This window comes from Salvelinus sp. IW2-2015, linkage group LG25, assembly GCF_002910315.2.
Source record: "Salvelinus sp. IW2-2015 linkage group LG25, ASM291031v2, whole genome shotgun sequence".
In the NCBI taxonomy this organism is placed as follows: Eukaryota; Metazoa; Chordata; class Actinopteri; order Salmoniformes; family Salmonidae; genus Salvelinus; species Salvelinus sp. IW2-2015.
The window spans coordinates 7,891,223-7,914,855 of record NC_036865.1 but is presented as its reverse complement, the minus strand read 5'-3'; the positions used below and the strand labels follow the sequence as shown (position 1 = coordinate 7,914,855).

Sequence of the window (23,633 nt, the reverse complement as noted above, 5' to 3'; positions counted from 1 at the left end):
AGCTCTGTCAGAGTGACTATCGGGATCTTAGCCACCTCGCTGACCAAGACCCTTCTTCCCCGATTGCTCAGTTTGGCTGGGCGGCCAGCTCTATGAAGAATCTTGGTGGTTCCAAGCATCTTCCATTTACGAATGATGGAGGCCACTGTGTTCTTGGGGACCTTCAATGCTGCAGACAGTTTTTGGTACCCTTCCCCAGATCTGTGCCTCGACACAATCCTGTCTCGAAGCTCTACGGACCATTCCTTCAACCTCATGGCTTGGTTTTTGATCTGACATGCACTGTCAACTGTGGGACCTTGTATAGACAGGTGTGTGCTTTTCCAAATCATGTCCAATCAATTGAATTGACCAATAAAGTTGTAGAAACATCTCAAGGATGATCAATGGAAACAGGATGCACCTGTGCTCAATTTCGAGTCTCATAGCAAAGGGTCTGAATACTTATGTAAAGATGGTATCACTTTTTTATTTTTAATACATTTGGAGAAAAAAAATCTAAAAACCTGTTTTCGCTTTGTCATTATGGAGTATTGTGTGTAGACTGCTAAGGATTTGTTAAGCCCTTTTAGAATAAGGCTGCAACGTAACAAAATGTGGGAAAAATCAAGGGGTCTGAATACTTTCCGAATGCACTGTATGTGATAAATCCTTGTAAAAGTGTGTGTGTTGTACATGCATGCATGTGTGCCTGCATGTGCGTGAGAGAACTATCAGGGCTGCCCTCCCTTTCCCTCTGGGTTTTCACATCCAGTGAACGTCTGTGTCTCTTTCTGTAATACCTTTTTGGACACTAGTCTAAGGCCAGATGCGTCTAATGGCTCAGCCTTTAAAGCCCTGGCTGGATGCTGTGGATTTCATGCCTTACTGCAGATACTCCCTCTAACATGATAAGGGAAGTGACAGCAGCTTGAGGGAAAGAAGCAATAAGTAAAATTAACATAAATTCAGATGGTAATGTATTCTGCAGCTGGGGCTGACTTGCTGTGTAAAAGAGACACTTATTTTGCCAAAGATTCCATTTTGAAAAGAGCAAAGAGGAAAGATTGCAAAAAGGTTTGCATAGACTGCAAGAATAATGAACATATATTAGTCAGGATATTTCAGAGGATTTAAAGAGTTGTGGTATTAAGTTTCAATACGCAYGTGCACACACACACACAATTTCCCTATTGGCATTTCATTACACAAGATAAGCATTAAGCAAAATGACAATCTGAGCTATTTTGCCTTATCTGTAATTAGATTTAAGACAGAGGGTCAAATCTACTTACATCCCAGCTGACACAAGATTAAATGTAAAGAAACAAAAATTGCAGCTACAGTTAAATTAATTAACCGCCACGTTTAAGATTAATCAGAATTCAAATGTAATTACTTCAGGCCCAATTCACCAGACCTTCTCTGCTTCCTTGTTGAGAATAATGAGTGTGAGGGGTAATTAGTGCCACAGAATTACCCAGAGTCATTTGAATTTGTATTGGGATATTGAATTTGAATGTATTTATTTTTTTAATTCAGAAATTGAATCTTCACATTAAATATTTACATATTCAGTTTCAATATGGTAGATATTGCATTCATTGTCCGTGTATCAAGTTCAAACTATAATTTCACGTTTATCAAAGTTTCAGATATTCAACATCTCAGATGCGTTCAGATTCAATTTTAAAATGCATTTCTTTAAATTCAGATTCAAATCCAGAGACAACATCCTGGTACTTTGCCAGCCAGGAAAAGTAGAGGAGAACAGATAGAATCAAAAGCTCTCTGTGGTAAACAGTATCTTCTGGTGGTTTCTGAAGCCAGTAGGCAGGTTTCCATTGATCCAGGTGTGTTTGACAAAAGCAATCGTGCCCAAAAAATTGGAGAGACATGTGTAATGGAAATAGAGATATTGGAGAAATGATCTAAAGATTGACAACATTTGGATCCATTCGTCAGGGGTGTATAACTTTCTTTATTGCGAGAAATGATGGAAACTGTGATTTWGAAATAAATGATGATTGTCAAATCATTTTGAAGGCACCGTGTAACTATAAAGTTCCACTCACAATTCATTCTAAATGCCTCTGTCTTGCAAAATCCATTGTTTCCAACTGTAAAATGTTTCTTTGCAGGACAAGGATTGTCCTGACTTTCAAGAATGCCTGAATTGCTTCGACTTGCTTTTCTGGAAAGTTTCACTATCCAAGTTTCACCATGGCACGGACCGTGGAGATACGTTGGCACATGAGAATAATTAGAATATGGCGAATATTAGTCAATTATTGCATTCTATCCATCCTGGCTTTCGCGTGCTACCCGAGACGTGAAACAGATAGGCGTTGTAGCCTGTTTGCCCTCCCACCTATTTATTAATGGGTAACAGAAACACTTCAACCACTACAAATGTATTCTACACTAGTTAAATCATTACGTACAGCTGTTTTCATCGACACAAGATATTTAAATGGAAACACACCCTAGCAGGCAACTGTCGCATCTATGTTTTATGCAAAACTTTGTAAATATTGACAAATAAATAAATAAAATCCCTGGGCAAGTTCATGGAAACATAGCTACTTGTGGCATGCTGAATCCATTTTCTTCCTATGAATTTGACTCTAGCGTTTGAATCGTTTTGGCTATAACCTTTTATGACCCCATTCCTGAAAGCTAAGGTGCTCTGGAACATGGTTGTGCCTTCTGTTCCCCTCTATAATTATCACAGGCTACGCAGGACACGTTAGAAGGGAGTGTCACAGAAACCGTAATTTGGCCTCCATAAGAATATAGTTGAATAGCCCTGTCATAGCCYTTCTAAGGCTAGCYTTTCCACTCCCTATTTAATCTTGCTCTTGTGACTGACTGGGTTCGAACCAGGTCTCCTGCATGTCACAAGATTGTGTTAGCCCACTTAGCTTATGCTTGTGGGGAGGAGTTCAGGAAGTTTAGGTAAAGGACAACACTTTGTTCCCCCAGGGGAACAGAAGGCACGTCCATGTTTCAGATCGTCTTAGCTTTCAGGAATGGGGTCATAATAGTTTATAGCCGAAACGGTTCAAATGCTAGAGCCAAATTCAACAGAAGAAAATTWATTCAACATGCCACACTTGGTTTCAGAAACTGCCAGAAGCTACTGTTTACCACAGAGAGCGTTTGATTGTATCTGTCCTCCTTCACCTTTCCTGGCTGGCAAAGTACCAGGATGGTGTCTGGTTTTGAATCTGAATTTAGAGAACTGCATTTAAAAACTGAACCTGAATGCATCTGAGAAGTCGAGTATATGAAACTTTGATACACTTGAAATGATAGTTTGTCAACTTGATACACAGACAATTATGACCCCATCTACCATATTGAAACTGAATATATAAATATTTAATTTGAATATTCAATTACATTGAAATAGAATTTTAAAACTGAAGGCAATATTCATTCATTTCAGTTTCAAATCATGAAATACAAGTTCAATTCATGAATCAAATTATTACATTTGTGCATTACAAATGAAAAAAGATTGAATTCAAATTCAATATCCCAATACGAATTCAAAATGATGGAATTCAAATACAATTTCTGTTGACACAGTCGCACACACAGTCGCACACACAGAGCAGACGGAGAGCAGACGGAGAGCAGACGGAGAGCAGACGGAGAGCAGACGGAGAGCAGACGGAGAGCAGACGGAGAGCAGACGGAGAGCAGACGGAGAGCAGACGGAGAGCAGACGGAGAGCAGACAGAGAGCAGAGGGAGTCAGAGCGCCGACTGCATTACCTTTCCGAAGCTTCCCTTCCCAATGGCCCGGAGAATCTGGAAGTGGTCGAAGGTTACTGGGAAAACAAAGAAAACAAATCTGTCAGTGACACAGATCGGACGGGCAAACAGATGGTGATAAGTTGCTATGTTGGTGTCATACAGTAGTAGCATCAAACATTTTGACAGCAGTTTAAGGGACAACTTGGGACAGCAGTAACAGGGAAAAGGTTATTACAGGTTATTATTACAGAAACGTATACAGACAATAAGCTCCATTTCTAAAGACTGGCTTGAGCCTTTTAGGATCTCATAGTATGCTATTATACAGTAGATACAGTAGAATATAATCCATTACTGTGAAATAATGAGCTTTTTGTAACACTGGTAATTTAAATTGTGAATGTGGATCATTTGCAAAGCTCACAAACGATTAGAGGGTATCATCCCGATTGCAGATCATCAGTAATAAAACGATCATGCCGCTGCGTCGTTGACGATTGAAAAGAAACAGTGTAGCTGAAAACCACTAATTTGCAATTGGTGTATCTGATTGGAATGTCATGAGCAGCAGGTTAGCGTTTTTCGGCATGAATCTTGTTCTGGAAGCAGCTATGCAGAGTGGTCACTATCTAGCACACCACAAAGTAATCAAATCTGAATTTAAACCTAACGCTAATGCCTAAACTTAACCTTAAATTAAGACCAAAAAACACATTTTTGTTTTCATGAATTATTTCAATATTGCTAATTTTTTATTTGCAGCTGGCCTCTCTAAGGAAAAATCTCTCAGTTCTGCCTCCAGGATAAGACTCTTGACATTAATAGTCAACCCGCATGTCATGATGAGTAAGGACCATGGGGGGCAGGAGAAGGGAGCCTCTGCTGCCCTGTCGGAGTGCGTGTCGTGTGGGTGTCATGAGGGCTTCCGCTGGCCTCACCCTGTGGCGTGTGTGTGTGTGTGTGCCAGGCTGGAGCTTCCCTGGGCAGACGGCTTCTTATTAACTTACTCCACGCTATACCATCCACCAGACCAGACCTTGGCACACAGGCCGTGACTGAGAGGCCACTGCAGAGGCCCCACACAAAAGGCATCAGGCCTGGTTTGCATGTTTTGCTCTGGAAGACGAGCTAATCCTCCCTGGATTCTTCCGGTTCAACATTTTGTACATAGCTAATCTTTTAATATGGCAGGGCTTTGATGGAACCACAGCAGATGAACGCGGGGACAGTGGAGAAGATGGGGGAAACACTGTGACTGTACTTGTAATGTAACTAGATGATTTAAATGGATAGGTGCACAGAAACGTCAACAGACAGGACCAAATCCATGTTGTTGTTATACAGGGATCAACCTACATTGCAGCATTTATGCAGCATAAACATCTTTCTATCCCGGGTCAAATAATGTTGCAGAATAGTTTGGGGCTCTGAAGTGGGTTCGGGAGCAATATTTGTGTAAACAAATAAGCAACATAAACAGGAAACACTATGACAGATTTGATTCAATCCAGTTTCCAGTCTCAGATAGCCTACAGGGAAAAACATCCTATCCACACCAGTGAGTTGGATTGCTATAGCAGAACATTCTCTAGGCTACAATAAGTCTCTGTGTGTATTGAGATTGCCTGTCATACACTGAGTCTGACAAAATGCTGGGTATGATGGAGGTCCGAAAGGGGAAAATATACAGCATATTGCATTATGCCACCTCAACCTTCCCATCCATCTCATCAATCTGGATCTTCCTTAGAAAGAGTGAATCATTGTAAGATGGGAAACATACAAAACGGCCCCTGCCTCTGCGTCAGCCCGTAGTAGCCCTGTGAAMTCAGGCCATTCTTTTGAATTAGTGTCAAGTAGAAAAGGCCTGGGGCCTCATTTATAAACGTTGCGTACATACAAAAAATGCCATAAAACATGCGTGCACCAGTTCACGCAAAACTTGGCATTTAGAAACTCAACTTGACGTGAGAATGTACTTGGCTCCCCGTAAACCTTAGGCAATGCGTATGCAGTTTCTAGTAGTTGAAGTCTTGCATTGCAAGCAGGAAAGTAACCGAAGCTTTTTCTGCAAATGGGGGATAAACAGGTGAATATACTGAACAAAAATAAATGCAACATGCAACAATTTCAAAGATTTTACTGAGTTACAGTTCATATGAAGAAATCAGTCAATTGAAATACATTAATTAGGCCCTAATCTATGAATTTCACATGACTGGGAATTGCATTTTTTTTATTTAACTACGCAAGTCAGTTAAGAAAAAAATATTATTTACAATGACAGCCTACCCCGGCCAAACCCTCCCCTAACCCGGACGACGCTGGGCCAATTGTGCGCCGTACTATGGACTCCCGATCACAGCCGGTTGTGATACAGCCCCGAATTGAACCAGGGTCTGTAGTAATGCCTCTAGCACTGAGATGCATCACAATGGGTCTCGAGATCTCGTCACGGTATTTCTGTGCATTCAAATTGCCATCGATAAAATGCAATTGTGTTCGTAGCTTATTAGCGAGAAGAGTGAATTTTTTCAATCTTTGCATTCTTAATAAGCTTAGAAAATGTAACTATTTATCCCAACAACAAGCCTTAGGTTTCCAAGTCATTGAAGGGCGTATTGTGTAAAAAGAATACTGCTTTCTATGGAGGGCAATGTCACTGCTAAAATGCAATCTAGAATTGAGGTGAGATCAGAAATCAAGAAGGCCAAACTGAAATATAACGAGAATATTGAAGGTGAACTCAGTAGCAACAATCTTAGGGCTGCCTGGAATGGAATGAGAACTATGGTTGGGCTACAAGACAAGGGAAACAAGATGATACAGGTTGATAGTTAACTCAAACAAAGGACTGGCTGATGAGCTAAATGGTTTTTATCTCAGATTTGACAATCAGAACTTCAGTGGAGAAATTACTGAGATGCGTAGAAGGACAATTGCTACTCCCAAGATGGAATTTAGCATTCAGAGTGTCACCAGCCTATTCAGACAGACCAAATTTAAAAAATCCCAGGGCCAGGCAACATTAGTGGACAGGTACAGAACAACTCAGTGTGCAGAACAACTCAGTGACATTTTATATCACATTTTCATGCTGTCACTCCAGCTGCAGAAGGTGCCTAAACTCTGAAAGCCTGTTACTGTTGTTCTTATGGCAAAATGTAAATCCCCCAAGGTGCTAAATGACTTTAGGCCAGTGGCACTGACATCCTTGGTGATGAAATCATTTGAGAAGCTAATCAAGACGGATGTACTGTGTCAGATTGAGAATTCCCTGGACCCCCTGCAGTTTGCTTACAGGGCCAAGCGGGAGGTGGAGGACGCCACTCTAACCCTACTCAACTTCCTCTACAAGCACCAGGAAGGCCCAAAAACCCATGCGAGGCTTCTGTTCATCGACTTATCGTCGGCCTTCAATACTATTCCAGCCTCACATGCTAGCAGAGAAGCTCCTCTCCCACTTAAAGCTGGACGTGAGCATTGTGGGCTGGATAGTGGACTTCCTTACCGACCGGTCCCAACAAGTGCGAGTAAAATGGCGTCATGTCAAAGCAGCTCTGCTCCCCCACGAGGTTGTGTGCTCTCTCTACTCCTGTACATACTATACACTAATGACTSTCGCAGCGAATATAAAAACAGGCACATCATCAAGTTTGCTGATGACTCTGTCATCGTCAGTCTACCACAGGATGGAGAGTCCGAGCATGGGCCTGTGGTAGATGACTTTGTGTCATGGTGTGAGAACGGCTTCCTCCAACTGAATGTCTCCCAAACTAAAGATATGGCCATTGACTTTAGATTGCAGCCACTGAACCCCACACCCACTGTGGTTATGGGAAATGACTGGTCAGTACTTACAAGTACATGGGAAATGACTGGTCAGTACTTACAAGTACATGGAAAATGTGCTGGACAACAAGCTGACGTTTGAGGAGAACACAGATGCCATCTGTAAAATGGTACAGCAGCAGCTATTTTTTTTAAAGCTGAACACTTTTACAGGAGTTATATTGAATCCCTATTGATGTTCTCGATGGTGGCCTGGTCTGGCAATCTTAATGTTTGCAACAAAAATAGGTTGGACAGGGTGGTTAAGGTAGTCAGCAAGGTCATCGGGGTGCAACAGGCACAGGTCTTAGTGACATTCAGAACACAAGAGCTAACAGTATCCTAGACCGTCTTGACTACTCCCTCTTTGACGATTTTGCGCTTCTCCCCTCAGGTTTGTCATTTTAAAAACTTCCCAAACTCAACAGCAACAGATACAAGACCTCTTTCATCCTACAGGCCATAAACTTTCTGAAGCTGCACATGAAAGGAAATGTATATTTATTGCTGCACTTTTGCACAATGATACTCCTTTTTACTGCTTTTAATGTTGTTGTTTTTTTAATAGTTGAACCCTGCCTGCACAACAAATTTTACTTGTCTCATCGCGCTCTAGCGACTCCTTGTGGCGGGCCGGACGCCTGCAGKCTGACTCTATCGTCAGTTGAACAATGTTTCCTCCAACACATTGGTGCAGCTGGCTTCCGGGTTAAGTGAGCGGGTGATAAGAAGCGCGGCTTGGCGGGGCATGTTTCGGAGGACGCATGACTCGACCTTCGCCTGTCCCGAGCCCGTTGGGGAGTTGCAGCGATGTGACAAGATCACAAAAGGGGGGTAAAATTATGCTTTGGAGACAAAACTTTKAATAAAATCAAATTATATTCCATGTATGCATGGTGTTGAAATTACCAATGTAACAATGGACTAACCGGTGCCCCCGCACATTGACTCTGCACCGGTACCCCCTGTATATAGCCTCACTATTGTTATTTTACTGCTGCTCTTTAATTATTTSTTACTTTATTTCTTTTTTTGTTGGTATTTTTTTTAAACTGCATTGTTGGTTAGGGCTTGTAAGTAAGCATTTCAATGTAAGGTCTACTCCTGTTGTATTCGGCACATGTGACAAATACAATTATTTGATCTGTATATGTTAATGGCCTTTTACATTGTAGAACCAGTTTAATGGTTGTAACTGCCAATTGGGTAAATGTATGGTCCTCGGGGAGTCCAAGTGGTCAAGTGGTCCAAGCGCTTATTAAATGTGGGTCTACCGGTTTGAGCTTGATTTGGCTTTCTCAAGGGGAGTCTGTACAGTCGTGCCCTCTGACGATGTCCAATCAAATAGGACAGGTTAGGGCTGATCAAGGCTTTTTCTTTTGGGATATTGCCCGTGCATATTTGGATAAATCTACTTGTATATTTYGTATGATGGCGCTTTCACCATTGGATCACCAAGACCTGTAAATAAATCTACACTCTGAGCAAGTCAACCTGCCTTGCCTTCTGCTGATTTCATGCCCTTATGGCCCTATTTTACAATTACATAGGCTGTCTGGTAGCCTCAATAAATAAACAAAGATTTGTAGTTGAACAAGTTGTAGCATGTATAGATTTATCTTTTATTTGACTTGAAAACTTGCGATTCGAGCATTTGGCTCTTAGAATGCACGACTTGGACTCGAGTCTTGACCCGTTCTACTTGAGACTCGGACCTTGTGACTTGCTTGTGACTCGAATAATAGTGACTTGGTCCCACCTGTGGTATCTGGTGTGACCACCATTTGCCTCATGCAGCACGACACATCTCCGTCGCATCGAGTTGATCAGGCTGTTGATTATGGCCTGCGGAATGTTGTCCCACTCCTCTTCAATGGCTGTGCGAAGTTGCTGGATATAGGGTGGGAACTGGAACAAGCTGTCGTACACGTCGTATTCGTTGATCCAGAGCATCCCAAATATGCTCAAGGGGTAACATGTCTGGTGAGTATGTAGGCCATGGAAGAACCATTTAAGAACCACTGGGCCATTTTAATCTTCCAGGAATTGTGTACAGATCCTTGCGACATGGGGCCGTACATTATCATGCTGAAACATGAGATGATGGAGGCGGATGAATGCCACGACAGTGGGCCTCAGGATCTCGTCACGGTATCTCTGTGCATTCAAATTGCCATCGACAAAATGCAATTGTGTTCGTGGTCCGTAGTTTATGCCTGCCCATACCATAACCCCACCGCCACTATGGGGCACTCTATTCACAATGATGACATCAGCAAACTGCTCTCCCACACACGCCATCTACCCGGTACAGTTGAAACCGGGATTCATCCATGAAGAGCACACTTCCCCAGCATGCCAGCGGCCATTGAAGGTGAGCATTTGCCAACTAAAGTCGGTTACGACACCAATCTGCAGTCAGGTCAAGACCCTGGTGAGGACAACGAGCACACAGATATGCTTCTCTGAGAAGGTTTCTGACAGTTTGTGCAGAAATTCTTTGGTTGTGCAAACCCACAGTTTCATCAGCTGTCTGGATGTCTCAGACAATCCCACAGGTGAAGAAGCCAGATGTGGAGGTCCTGGGCTGGTGTCGTTACATGTGGTCTGCGGTWGTGAGGCCGGTTGGACGTACTGCCAAATTCTCTGAAACGATGTTGTAGGCAGAGAAATTAACATTACATTCTCTAGCAACAGCTCTGGTGGACATTCCTGCAGTCAGCATGCCAATTGGATGCTCCCTCAAAACTTGAGACAGCTGTGGGATTGTGTTGTGTGACAAGACTGCACATTTTAGAGTGGCCTTTTATTGTCCCCAGCACAAGGTGCACCTGTGTAATGATCATGCCGTTTAATCAGCTTCTTGATATGCCACAACTGTCAGGTGGATGGATTATCTTGACAAAGGATAAATGTTCACTTAAACGTTCATGTAAACAAATTTGTGAACAAAATTTAAGAGAAATAAACTAGTATGAAATATTTCTGGGATCTTTTATTTCAGCTCATGAAACACTTTATATGATGCGTTTACATTTTTGTTCAGTGTAACAATTAAATAGACATACGAGGACAATGTTTAAAAATTCGCAGGCAGTGCAGCATATTTAGGTTCGGGGAAAAAGTTTATGCAAAACTTTGAATTCAAACGATCTGTTTACAGGTTCACAACAATTTGTAATAGTTTTTCTTCCAGAAACTGTCAGAGACTGCAAATGTCACTGTAAAAGTTAAAAACATTCTGCCAACAAGTCCAGAGACATTTGATCAAGTTCGACATTGCTATTTCCTTAAAAAAAAAGGCCTTGACCTAAATCCAATACTTCCAAAGTATACAGCAAATAAGGGYATTATTGTCACCTTAAAAAGGTAAATAATGGGTATTTTTCAGGCAGAGTGTTAATGCTCGTTCACACCTGCAGTTTCAGGATGGGTCTGATATTATAACTGGAAACATGCTTATGTATGGCGTGCACAAGTTTATAAAACTAAATATTTATGTACACGCCCAGTCTTTTCAGAAATGACGCAAGCCAATATTTTGGGTGAAATGTACGCAACGGTTATTTTTTATTTAACTTTATTTATCCAGATTAGTCTCATTGAGAAAAACATCTATTTTTCAAGAGAGACCTGGTCCAACCAAGACAGCAGCAGGGGGGGAACAATGTTTGAGACAAATATCAGGCATACTGTAACTGTCACGTCTAATCCCGCTCCGCTGGTCTACTAACCACCAGTCCTGGCAACCCATCATTATGCACATCTGKCAACCATCATAACGCAAACCTGTGCCCCATCATGAGGCACACACCTGGACTTCATCCCTCCCTGATTACTTAACCTTTATCTCGCAATCACCAAAGGGAAGCAACAGGGATTTATTTTTTGTTTATCTTCTCTTTCTGGTGACGTCGGGTCCAAGTGCCGCTGCCGAAGCAACCRGGGATGCCTCAGCCGGATCGGCAGGCTCCCCGCGCCTCAGCAGGATCGGCAGGCTCCCCGCGCCTCGGCCGAAGCAACCGGGGATGTCTCAGTAGGCTCCCGCGCCTCTGCCTGCTCGTCAGGCTCCCGCACCTCAGCCGGCAGGCTCCCCGCGCCTCAGCCGGCTCAAGCGCCTCGGCCGAAGCAACCGGGGATGTCTCAGCAGGCTCCCACACCTCAGCCGGCTCCCGCGCATCGGCTGGCTCGTCGGGCTCCCGCGCATCGGCCGAAGCAACCGGTGACGCCTCGGCCGAGGCAACCGGGGACGCCTCGGCCGGTTCCCCGCACCTCGGCCGAAAGAACCGGGGACGCCTCGGCTGGCTCCTCTCGGCTCCCTTCAGCTCAGCCGGCTCCCTTCATCTCCCTTCGGCTCTACAGGTTCCCGCGCCTCAGSAGAGGCGACCGGCCCACTCCTGGTCCTTGGGACGGTCCCTCTGGTCGGCATTGTCCGGGGGCTGGAGCTGCGCGACAGGGAGGGAGTACAGTCATGTTTACTCCCGCTCCCCCTCTACGGCGCTCGACGTCGCCAGTTGTCTTATTATTACGCACACCTGCCACCATCGTTACATGCACCTGCGCATAATGAGATTCAYCTGGACTCCATCACCTTCCTGATTACCTCCCCTATATCTGTCACTCCCTTTGGTTCTTTCCCCAGGCATTATTGATTCTGTTCCTGTGTTTTATGTCTGTACGCTGCTCGTTTTTCTTGTTTTGTTCCATGTTAGTTTATTTATTAAATTATTCACTCCCTGTACTTGCTTCCCGATTATTAGCGTACGAGTTAAAGTTCCTATTAAACTCAACGACTGCACCTTCTTCCTGACTCCCTGCATCTCCGTTACAGTAACAACTTACAGACATAGACACACCATAAAAATAAATCACAGACACATACATTTCAATTACAGAAACATACATGTGTCATATGATATWTTTTTTATCTATGTATCACCACATCATGACCTAATGACAATCACATTCCTCAGTAACATGTGAGTCAACCAAACTTTTCAACTCCAAAGAAACAAGATCCTGGAGTTTCAAGCTGGTCTGGAGAGAATTCCAAGACCACCGAGCTGAGTTACTAAAACACTTTTTGCCATGACCCATTCTGATTTTAGGAACTGTTAAAAGTAAGCAGAAGTGAAACCGTAACGGGTATTTATTTTCTGACCTTCAAAGAAGAACATGGTTTTCCCAAAATGACCTTAAAGATCATAGTATACCAATGTTTAAGTCAACAAAGACCAGCCAACAGCACTAGAGATCACAGTGGTGTGTCAGATGCTTTTGGTTGGTAATAAACATAAACAAGTGCCTTCAGGGTAGTGCTTGAGGTCTGCATATAACAGGAATGTTATACACCATACAAACTCTTTTCTGGACTCCAAAGAAAAACAAGCCTTATGCCGGTAATAAAACCTATTCTCAACATGATCTTCTTTACCAGGTTCTCAAAATGATTAGAGAAGCTCAGCTTCTCATCCACCCAAACTCGAATATATTTGTTAGTCTTGACTTGCTCTATTGAATTTCCTTCCAAGGTAGTAATATTATAAATGTTTCATGCCATGGGCAATTAGAAAGGACACGCTACTTCCTGTAGCCATCCATTTATTGTCAGAAGCCCTAGTCTCTCCACATGCCTTGCTAGCTCACAGTCATGCTGAGAGCTTGATTATGGGGAAGGCAGTGTCGTGCTTTCATGTTGCAGACCTCCCGGTCATGGATTAAGCCTGCTTCATAACGCAAATACTGTTTAGCTGACGGTAACTCGTGACTAACACATCTGTCCCGCTGGGATTCGGTAAGTGTAGTTCAGTCCAGTTAAACACATTTCACGTTATTTTTACCCAAAGCATGTTACTGCAGTGTGGGACGCAGATCATGCCTCGTCTGTAGTCGTTTTTTCCACTGTCAACTCTTCCTAACCGTGGCAATATACCACCACTTCAACAATGTGTTTGCTTCCAATTGCCTTCTTTTCACAATGAGTGTCCATCTTGCACATTTGACACAGAATAACACTCAAGAACTGATTCCTATGAATCTAAAGTGAGAGATAGTGGTTTCCTATTTTAGGGTTAATTCACACTAAACGAAGGGACACTTAAATTACGTTATTGCAATCAATCTTCTGAATCAGCTCTTCTGTTAACTTTTTGGGAAATTACCTACAGTCCGAGGAGAAATGTCGATATTCAAACAACAAAGGAGTAAAAGCTTCCTGTAATTTGGGTTATTTCTGGGTTAAGTGGTGTTCAACGGAAGCTGGTAGCATCTGAAATCACGACATTGACTCTCCTCCCCTATCCTGCCTCAGGTTTCTGTGAGTGCTGCATTAGGGCTGTGGGTTTTCAAATCAAATTTATTTATATAGCCCTTCTTTTATCAGCTGATATCTCAAAGTGCTGTACAGAAACCCAGCCTAAAACCCCAAACAGCAAGCAATGCAGGTGTAGAAGCACGGTGGCTAGGAAAAACATAGAGAGGAACCAGGCTATGAGGTGGGCCGGTCCTCTTCTGGCTGTGCCGGGTGGAGATTATAACAGAACATGGCCAAGATGTTCAAATGTTCATAAATGACCATCATGGTCAGATAATAATAATCACAGTAGTTGTCGAGGGTCCACAAGTCAGAACCTCAGGATTAAATGTCAGTTGGCTTTTCATAGCCGATCATTCAGAGTATCTCTACCTCTCCTGCTGTCTCTAGAGAGTTGAAAACAGCAGGTCTGGGACAGGTAGCACGTCCGGTGAACAGGTCAGGGTTCCATAGCCGCAGGCAGAACAGTAGAAACTGGAGCAGCAGCACGGCCAGGTGGACTGGGGACAGCAAGGATTCATCAAGCCAGGTAGTCCTGAGGCATGGTCCTTTGGCCTTCATGCAGAGACAGAGTGGAATGCATGGTGCAGGGGAATTTGAGCTTCTAAAGTTGGAGATCTGGAAGCATGGTGACTAGGATTGCACATTTTGGGGAATATTCAGAGGTGGAAACTTTCCGTGAGAATTAACGGAAATATATGTGAATTAACGGGAATATATGCAAATTAAAAGTAATACCATTTTTATGTTTTTTTTGCATTGGATATATTTACTATATCATAAGGAGACAGAAACAAACCTTTAACCTTATCATAAGAAGACATAATTGAAAATTCTTAAATTCTTCCAATATATTTTTTTTTACATTTTTAGTTACGAATTAAACTTTAATTAAATGAGTTGACTCTTCACATGGGATGATTTCTCTGAACAACAAAATAAAGGGAATATTGAATGATCCATCGCATCTCCCAAAAAGACAACCAAAGTTTTAGTTCCTCTCAGGCTTCCATGTATCCTCCCTGGACCTCCTCAATGTCCACCTCTTGAACATCAGACTCTGAGGCCTCATCTTCACATTCCAACCTTGTTGAGGGTGTCTCGCTGTCAGGCTCAAAAAGCCTCAAATTTGCACGGATGGCCACCAATTTTTCAACCCTTGTATTGGTCAGCCTGTTGCATGTTTTGGTGTGTGTGTTCCCAAACAAGGACCAGTTGCGCTCTGAGGCGGCTGATGATGGTGGGATTTGGAGGATGGTGGAGGCAACCGGAAAAGAGCCTCAGATCCACAAAGTCCCTTCCACCAAGTGGCTAATGAAATATGTTGGCACGACTGCCATATTGCTTCTCCATCCCAAAACYCTTGATTGGAAGTGTACTTCGCCAGACTGCCAAGAAACCTGCCCTCATCCAGGCCAAGGTGGTGAGACACGGTAGTGATGACACCACAAGCCTTGTTGATCTCTGCACCAGACAGGATGCTCTTGCCAGCATACTTGGGGTCYAACATGTACGCTGCGGCGTGTATGGGCTTCAGACAGAAGTCTTCACGCTTTTTGATGTATTTCAGAACTGCAGTTTCCTCTGCTTGGAGCAACAGTGAAGTGGGCAGGGCAGWAYGGATYTCTTCTCTKRCATCTGCAAGCAGAGTCTGAACATCAGACAGGATGCCATTGTCTTCCTTAATCCGTGCAATGGCTACTGCTATAGGTTTCTCTCCCAAAATACATCATACAGGAGGATCCTCTTGATGGGCCTGTCCATATCAGCAGACTGTGATATGGCCATTTCTTGGAGAGATTCCTTTCCCTCCAGGAGACTGTGAAACATGATGACAACACCACCCCAATGGGTGTTGCTGGGCAGCTTCAATGAGGTGCTCTTATTCTTCTCACTTTGCTTGGTGAGGTAGATTGCTATTATAACTTGATGACCCTTCACATACCTAACCATTTCCTTGTCTCTCTGTAGAGTGTATCCATTGTTGTCAGTGCCATGATGACCTTGAGGAGCATATTCAATGCATGAGCAGCACAACCAAAGGGTGGGATTTGAGGGTAGGACTCCTTCACTTTAGACCAAGCAACCTTCATGTTCACAGCATTGTCTGTCACCAGTGCAAATACATTTCAAGTCGGAAGTTTACTTCACCTTAGCCAAATACATTTCAACTCAGTTTTTCACATTTCAGGACATTTAATCCTAGTAAAAATTCACTGTCTTAGGTCAGTTAGGATCACCATTTTATTTTAATTATGTGAAATGTCAGAATAATAATAGAGAGAATTATTTATTTCAGCTTTTATTTCTTTCATCACATTCCCAATGGGTCAGAAGTTTGCATACAGTCAAATATACTTTTGTCCCCGTTTCCTCCAGCATCTTCACAAGGTCCTTTGCTGTTGTTCTGGGATTGATTTGCACTTTTTGTATCAAAGTACATTCATCTCTAGGAGACAGAACGCGTCTCCTTCCTGAGCGGTATGATGACTGCGTGGTCCCATGGTGTTTATACTTGCGTGTTATTGTTTGTATAGATTAACGTGGTACCGTCAGGTGTTTGGAAATTGCTTCCAAGGATGAACCAGACTTGTCGAGGTCCACAATTTCTTTCTGAGGTCTTGGCTAATTTCTTTTGATTTTTCCATGATGTCAAGCAAAGAGGCACTGAGTTTGAAGGTAGGCCTTGAAATACATCCACAGGTACACCTCCAACTGACTCAAATTATGTTAATTAGCCTATCAGACGCTTCTAAAGCCATGACGTCATTTTCTGGAATTTTCCAAGCTGTTTAAAGGCACAGTCAACTTACTGTATGTACACTTCTGACCACTGGAATTGTGATACAGTGAATTATAAGTGAAATAATTTGTCTGTAAACAATTGTTGGAAAAATTACTTGTGTCATGCACAAAGTAGATGTCCTAAACGACTTGCCAAAACTATAGTTTGTTAACAAGAAATGTGTGGAGTGGTTGAAAAACAAGTTTTAATGACTCCAACCTAGGTGTATGTAAACTTCCAACTTCAACAGTACCTTCTTTGGTCCAAGGTCACTGATGACTTCCTTCAGCTCATCTGCAATGTAGAGACTGGTGTGTCTGTTGTCCCTTGTGTCTGTGCTCTTGTAGAATACTGGTTGAGGGGTTGAGATGATGTAGTTAATTATTCCTTGCCCACGAACATTCGACAACCCATCAGAGATGATTGCAATACAGTCTGCTTTCTCTATGATTTGCTGGACCTTCACTTGAACTCTGTTGAACTGCATCCAGCAAATGAGTAGATAAAGCATGTCTGGTTGGAGGGGTGTATGCTGGGTGAAGAACATTCATAAATCTCTTCCAATACACATTACCTGTGAGCATCAGAGGTGAACCAGTTGCCTACACAGCTCGAGCAAGACATTGATCAGCATTTCTCTGACTATGTTCCTCCATTGAGTCAAAACAACTTCTGATTTCAGGTGGACCATGAGCTGTTGCTATCGATAAGGTGTCTGATTCATCATTTGACCTCGAATAGAAGTAGTGGGACATTTGTCATAGGCTGCTTGTTGTGAGCACTGAGGGAACTTTATGCACTTGTCCAGATGATTCTGCATCTTTGTTGCATTCTTCACATGATTTGGCACAGTATTTGCAAATGTACACAGCTTGTCCTTCTACATTAGCTGCATTGAAATGTCTCCACATCAGATAGTGCCCGTGGCATTTCCCTGTAAAGATTTGAAAAGAAATGAGTAAAAATGACCCAAATACAATTCCATGTACAGATAAATAGTTAAGCAGTTAGATTAAACAACTAATTTGTAAGATAAATGCTTTAAAATGAAACCTGTACGGAAACAGGTGAATTGACACTCCGGTTAGCAGGCTCAAGCAAATCTAAAACCCACATGGTAGCAAAAACTAACTAGCAGAAATTGTTAGAAAGTTAGAAATTGTTTAAACACACTCTGCTCTAGGCTACTATTTACTAGTTAACAAAAATCATGATCAGTATGTCATATAAAATATATTCACCCCACCCAGTATTGTAATCAAAACTTACCAGAAAGCATGTAGTCCTTGGCTCAGACAATGTAGTAGTGTGGGATAAATAGCATCTCATTACTGTGCAAGATCTTGAGAATCAGCTGTACTTGTGATGGAAGATTGCAATTCCATTGAATTGGGGAAAGTTTAACCAAAATATTCCACAAGACCTAGAATTGCCATGTGTATCCCACAAAAAAACGTTCACTGTTATAAGCAAACTTTTTTGATGAATTTAAGCAAAATTCCCCAAATTCCCGGCCTTAACTTCCCATGGAAAAATTCAGAGAAAGTTTCTGACCCTTTGTAACCCTATAGGTGACATCCACAATAAGAGGGTGATTGCTGACCCACCGGGAGGAAGTGCTGAGCAGGCTTCCCTGTGTGATGGGCTTCTCTCTGGGTGATTGGTTGGCTCCTGGGAGGTGTGCTGATGTTGGCCCAGAGCCCACAGAGTAGGTGCCAGAAAGTGTGTGTGCATGCGTGAAGTGCGTGTGTGAGACCTCTCTATTACACTTGGGTTAGCCTCCATGACATACTGCAGCCCGATTGTAAGATTTGACATGACACACTACGACTGCAAAGGCGGCATTTAACTTCAGACACCAGATAAGCCAGAATGTGAATATCATGATACATCTTTTCATCAGTCTTTCTGATACTGCATTCCACTCACTGTGCATGGCACTACATCAGTTTGACAAATAGCTAGATTTGATGGGTGCTATGCAGAGGCAGCTTAGTGTAAAAAAGATAATGCTTTGAGAGACAGCTCAACTGCAGGCCTCACGGGGGATGTAAATGGTGGGTTGAGGGAAGGGGGCGGATCTCACCCTCCCTCTGGCTTGTTCTGACAAAGGACAGTAGCTGTTCTGGGACTGGGAGCACAACACACTGAGCAACTCTGGCTCCAGTGATAAAACAGGAAGTGCCTAGGGGGACAGAGAGCGAGAGCACCATACTGTAGCTCGCAGGTCTACGATCCTATAACCCTATCAAAAACCCCATTTCAACCATCTGGAGCTGCAGAAATGACGCTGATATTGAGCAATGGCCACAACACGGTAACTTACCTTGCTTAGGAAGGCTCATTACAATCTTCCGTAAGTAGGTTAACAATATTGGAGTAGTGGTTAGCACGTTTACCTAAGGGTTGAGTTGAGTGAGAGACGTCCAAGACTCTGCTTAGATATTCTGTGCTTTAATAAAACAACAAACGGTCAATATATGAAAAACTAGAGACCGAAACACGGTGGGGTGTGAGACAGACTTTGTAAGGCTTTTAAAAAAAAGTGTAATAGATGTATCACAAATGTATGAAAATGTATGATAAATTTATGAAAGTGTCATGTTTGAAAATGACAAATTTTCTTCCAGGCGCTGAGCTTCTTTAGTCATATTTTGGCAGTAATTGTGAATCTAGAGATGATGTAATTTTCATGAGGCGTTCTTTATTAATCACCATCACAGTCAACACTCCCGGCACGAAGAGTGTTGGTGAGGGGGGGGGGGGGGGGGGGTTCATCGGGAACGCAGATGCTGTTGAATTGTGAGATCAGTTCTGTACATTAATGTGGACCTGCAGTTCGGATAGCTAAAAATCTCTGCACTAAAACAGATGTTCAAAGCCAGGATGTTCAGGGTTAATGCAGGTTTTTAACCTTTTAATGTAACCTTTAATTAACAAGGCATAATGCAGGGTCATGTTGGTGTTTGTGAGAATTGGAGGGGGTAGGAAACAAAAATATTGTCAGAAGCCTTAAATAGACATAAGGACATATCTATAAATGCTTAATGTTAATACCTATAAATATTTTTGATTGAATTATCACTTCACAATTCAGTATCAAGTTCAAATAAACCTAATATCATTGGAAGAAGAAGACGTCACCTGTCGCCACGACAGTTCCTTCGGACAGGGCTTAAGGGCCCTCAATTGGCTTGAAGGGAAAACCACAAAGAGACTTGGTGACGAGCCAGCCATTGAATCGTTTTCTTTGTAAATCATAGGCCACCAAAGACATGCCATGCTACGGTATGTGGCATGACTGGTCTCTTAGATCTTACTTTTGTGGAACCCTGGGTAATTTAAGTGGGTGAGCATCTCATCATAATCAATAAACTAGGCGGTCTGATACTGTCCTCCCTTTATCTGAAATGGAGGTACTATAGACCATATATGGGACGTTTTCAAGGACTAGAGAGAAACAGGAGTGCTTGCCTTGGGATAGGGCAACTTGATACCCTCGATGTCTGTGGAGCTACAACTGAACCCACAGAGTGAGAAATGCTATAGCCTAAGCCTACTGTATCGAGCTATACTTTAGGTCCAGTATCTAAGGAAATACTTTGAGAGCAGAGTAATGCCACTAAAATGTATATTGTATCTTGTGACAAGCAAATGAGTACAGACGCTACTACTGTTACAGTAATTTATGTCGTAGGTAAAGACTTGCCATTTTTTCAACCATGCATAAAAAAAGGTCAAATCCATATTCCACCGTTTCCTTTTTTACAAGTTAGCAATTCAGTCCTCCACTATTCCTTTAATTTTATTACGTTCACCTTTGATGTTGCTGTGGATACGGTCTGGAAAAATGAATAAATGTTAATTTGAGTAAGCGTCTTTGAGCCTTCCAGGGGGTGACCCTTGGCAGTTGGAAGGTGAATTGAAACTATTAAGAGGCCCAACATTCTCTGCTGGTAAGAGGTCCAATATTCTCTGTTGATAAGAGGCCCAACATTAAATGCTTGCAAATGAAAGAAAAACACTTGAGTATGGATGAAAGGAGAAATTAAAGGCCTAATAGCCTTTGAAAATTAAACTGAATATCCAACTCCAGGCTCTGACATTCACAGAATATACACTGAACAAAAATATAAACGCAACATGTAAAGTGTTGGTCCCATGTTTCATGAGCTGAAATAAAAGATCCCAGAAATGTTCCATGAGGACAAAAAGCTTATTTCTCTCAAAATGTTGTGCACACATTTGTTTACATACCTGTGGGAGCATTTATCCTTTGCCAAGATAATCCATCCACCTGACAGGTATGGCTGATTAAACAGCATGATCATTACACAGGTGCAACTTGTGCTGGGGACAATAAAAGGCCACTCTAAAATGTGCAGTCTTGTCACACAACACAATCCCACAGATGTCTCAAGTTCAGGGAGCATCCAATTGTCATGCTGACTGCAGGAATGTCCACCAGAGCTGTTGCCAGACATTTTAATGTTAATTTCTCTACCATAAGCCGCCTACAACATCGTTTTAGAGTATTTGACAGTACGTTCAGCCGGCCTGACAACCGCAGAACAAATGTAGGGCGTAGTGTGGGTGAGCAGTTTGCTGCTGTCAACGTTGTGTGGGATTATGGTATGGGCAGGCATAAGCTACGGACAACGAACATAATTGCATTTTATCAATGGCAATTTGAATGCACAGAGATACTGTGACGAGATTCTGAGGCCCTTTGTCATGCCATTCATCCACCGCCATCACCTCATGTTTCAGCATGATAATGCATAGCCCCATGTCGCAAGGATCTGTAYAGAATTCCTGGAAGCTGAAAATGTCGCAGTTCTTCCATGGCCTGCATACTCACCTGACACATCACCCATTGAGCATGTTTGGGATGCTCTGGACCGACATGTATGACAGCGTGTTCCAGTTCCCGCCAAAATCCAGCAACTTCACAYAGCCATTGAAGAGGAGTGGGACAACGTTCCACAGGCCACAATCAACAGCATGATCAACTCTATGCGAAGGAGATGTGTCACGCTGCATGAGGCAAATGGTTGTCACATTAGATACTGACTGGTTTCTAATCCACTCCCCTACCTTTTTTTTAAGGCATCTGTGACCAACAGATGCATATCTGTATTACCAGTCAAGTAAAATCCATAGATTAGAGCCTAATGAATTTATTTCAATTGACTGCTTTCCTTATACAGTGGCTTGCAAAAGTATTCAGCCCCTTGGCATTTTTCCTATTTTGTTGTTTACAACCTGGAATTAAAATTGATTTTGTGTCATTTGATTTACACAACATGCAAAATATCTTTTGTGAAAAACAAGAAATAAGACAAAAAAAACWGAAAACTTGACCGTGCATAACTATTCACCCCGCAAAGTCAATACTTTGTAGAGACACCTTTTGCAGCAATTACAGCTGCAAGTCTCATGGTGTATGTCTCTATAAGCTTGGCACATCTAGCCACTGGGATCTTTGCCCATTCTTCAAGGCAAAACTGTTCCAGCTCCTTCAAGTTGGATGGGTTCCGCTGGTGTAGAGCAATCTTGAAGTCATACCACAGATTCTCAATTGGATTAAGGTCTGGGCTTTAACTAGGCCATTCCAAGACATTTAAATGTTTCCCCTTAAACCACTCGAGTGTTGCTTTAGCAGTATGCTTAGGGTTATTGTCCTGCTCAAATGTATGGAAGACTGAAACAGGTTTCCCTCAAGAATGTCCCTGTATTTAGCGCCATCCATCGTTCCTTCAATTCTGACCAGTTTCCCAGTCCCTGCCAATGAAAAACATCCTCTCAGAATGATGCTGCCACCACCATGCTTCACTGTGGGGATGTTGTTCTCGGGGTGATGAGAGGTGTTGGGTTTGAGCCAGACATAGCGTTTTCCTTGATGGCCAAAAAGCTCAATTTCTGTCTCATCTGACCAGAGTACCTTCTTCCATATGTTTGGGGAGTCTCCCACATGCTTTAAGGCAAACACCAAACGTGTTTGCTTATTGTTTTCTTTATGCAATGGCTTTTTTCTGGCCACTCTTCCGTAAAGCCCAGCTCTGTGGAGTGTACGGCTTAAAGAGGTGCTATGGACAGATACTCCAATCTCCGCTGTGGAGCAGCTCCTTCGGGGTTATCCTTGGTCTCTTTGTTGCCTCTAATGATTAATGCCCTCCTTGCCTGGTCTGTGATTTACCTCTTGACAGGTATGTTGTGGTGCCATATTCTTTCCATTTTTTAATAATGGATTTAAATGGTGATCCATGGGATGTTCAAAGTTTTGGATATTTTTTTATAACCCAACCCTGACAACTTTGACCCTGACCTATTTGGAGAGCTCCTTGGTCTTCATGGTTGCCACTTGCTTGGTTGTGCCCCTTGTTTAGTGGTGTTGCAGACTCTGGGGCCTTTCAGAACAGGTGTATATTTATACACCAAGATCATGTGACAGATCATGTGACACTTAAAGTCCACCTGTGTGCAATCTAACTAATTATGGTGACTTCTGAAGGTAATTGGTTGCACCAGATCTTATTTAGGGGCTTCATAGTAAAAGGGGGTGAATACATACAGTAGGGAGAACAAGTATTTGATACACTGCCAATTTTGCAGGTTTTCCTACTTACAAAGCATGTAGAGGTCTGTAATATMTATCATAGGTACACTTCAACTGTGAGAGACGGAATCTAAAACAAAAATCCAGAAAATCACATTGTATAATTTTTAAGTAATTCATTTGCATTTTATTGCATGACATAAGTATTTGATACATCAGAAAAGCAGAACTTAATATTTGGTACAGAAACAATTACAGAGATCATACATTTCCTGTAGTTCTTGATCAGGTTTGCACACACTGCAGCAGGGATTTTGGCCCACTCCTCCATACAGACCTTCTCCAGATCCTTCAGGTTTCGGGGCTGTCGCTGGGCAATACGGACTTTCAGCTCCCTCCAAA

The 23,633-nt window shown here is 42.5% G+C and overlaps 1 protein-coding gene across 1 annotated transcript in view; it reads right to left on the bottom strand.

The window, feature by feature from the left end:
* The window catches only part of LOC111952041 (serine/threonine-protein kinase 32C), a 155,738-nt gene that overhangs the window by 91,166 nt on the left and 40,939 nt on the right, over window positions 1-23,633 (bottom strand). Inside the window, exon 2 of the mRNA XM_023970475.2 lies at window positions 3,762-3,817. Coding sequence (XP_023826243.1) covers window positions 3,762-3,817 — 56 coding nt within the window. The remainder of the gene's footprint in view (window positions 1-3,761; window positions 3,818-23,633) is intronic.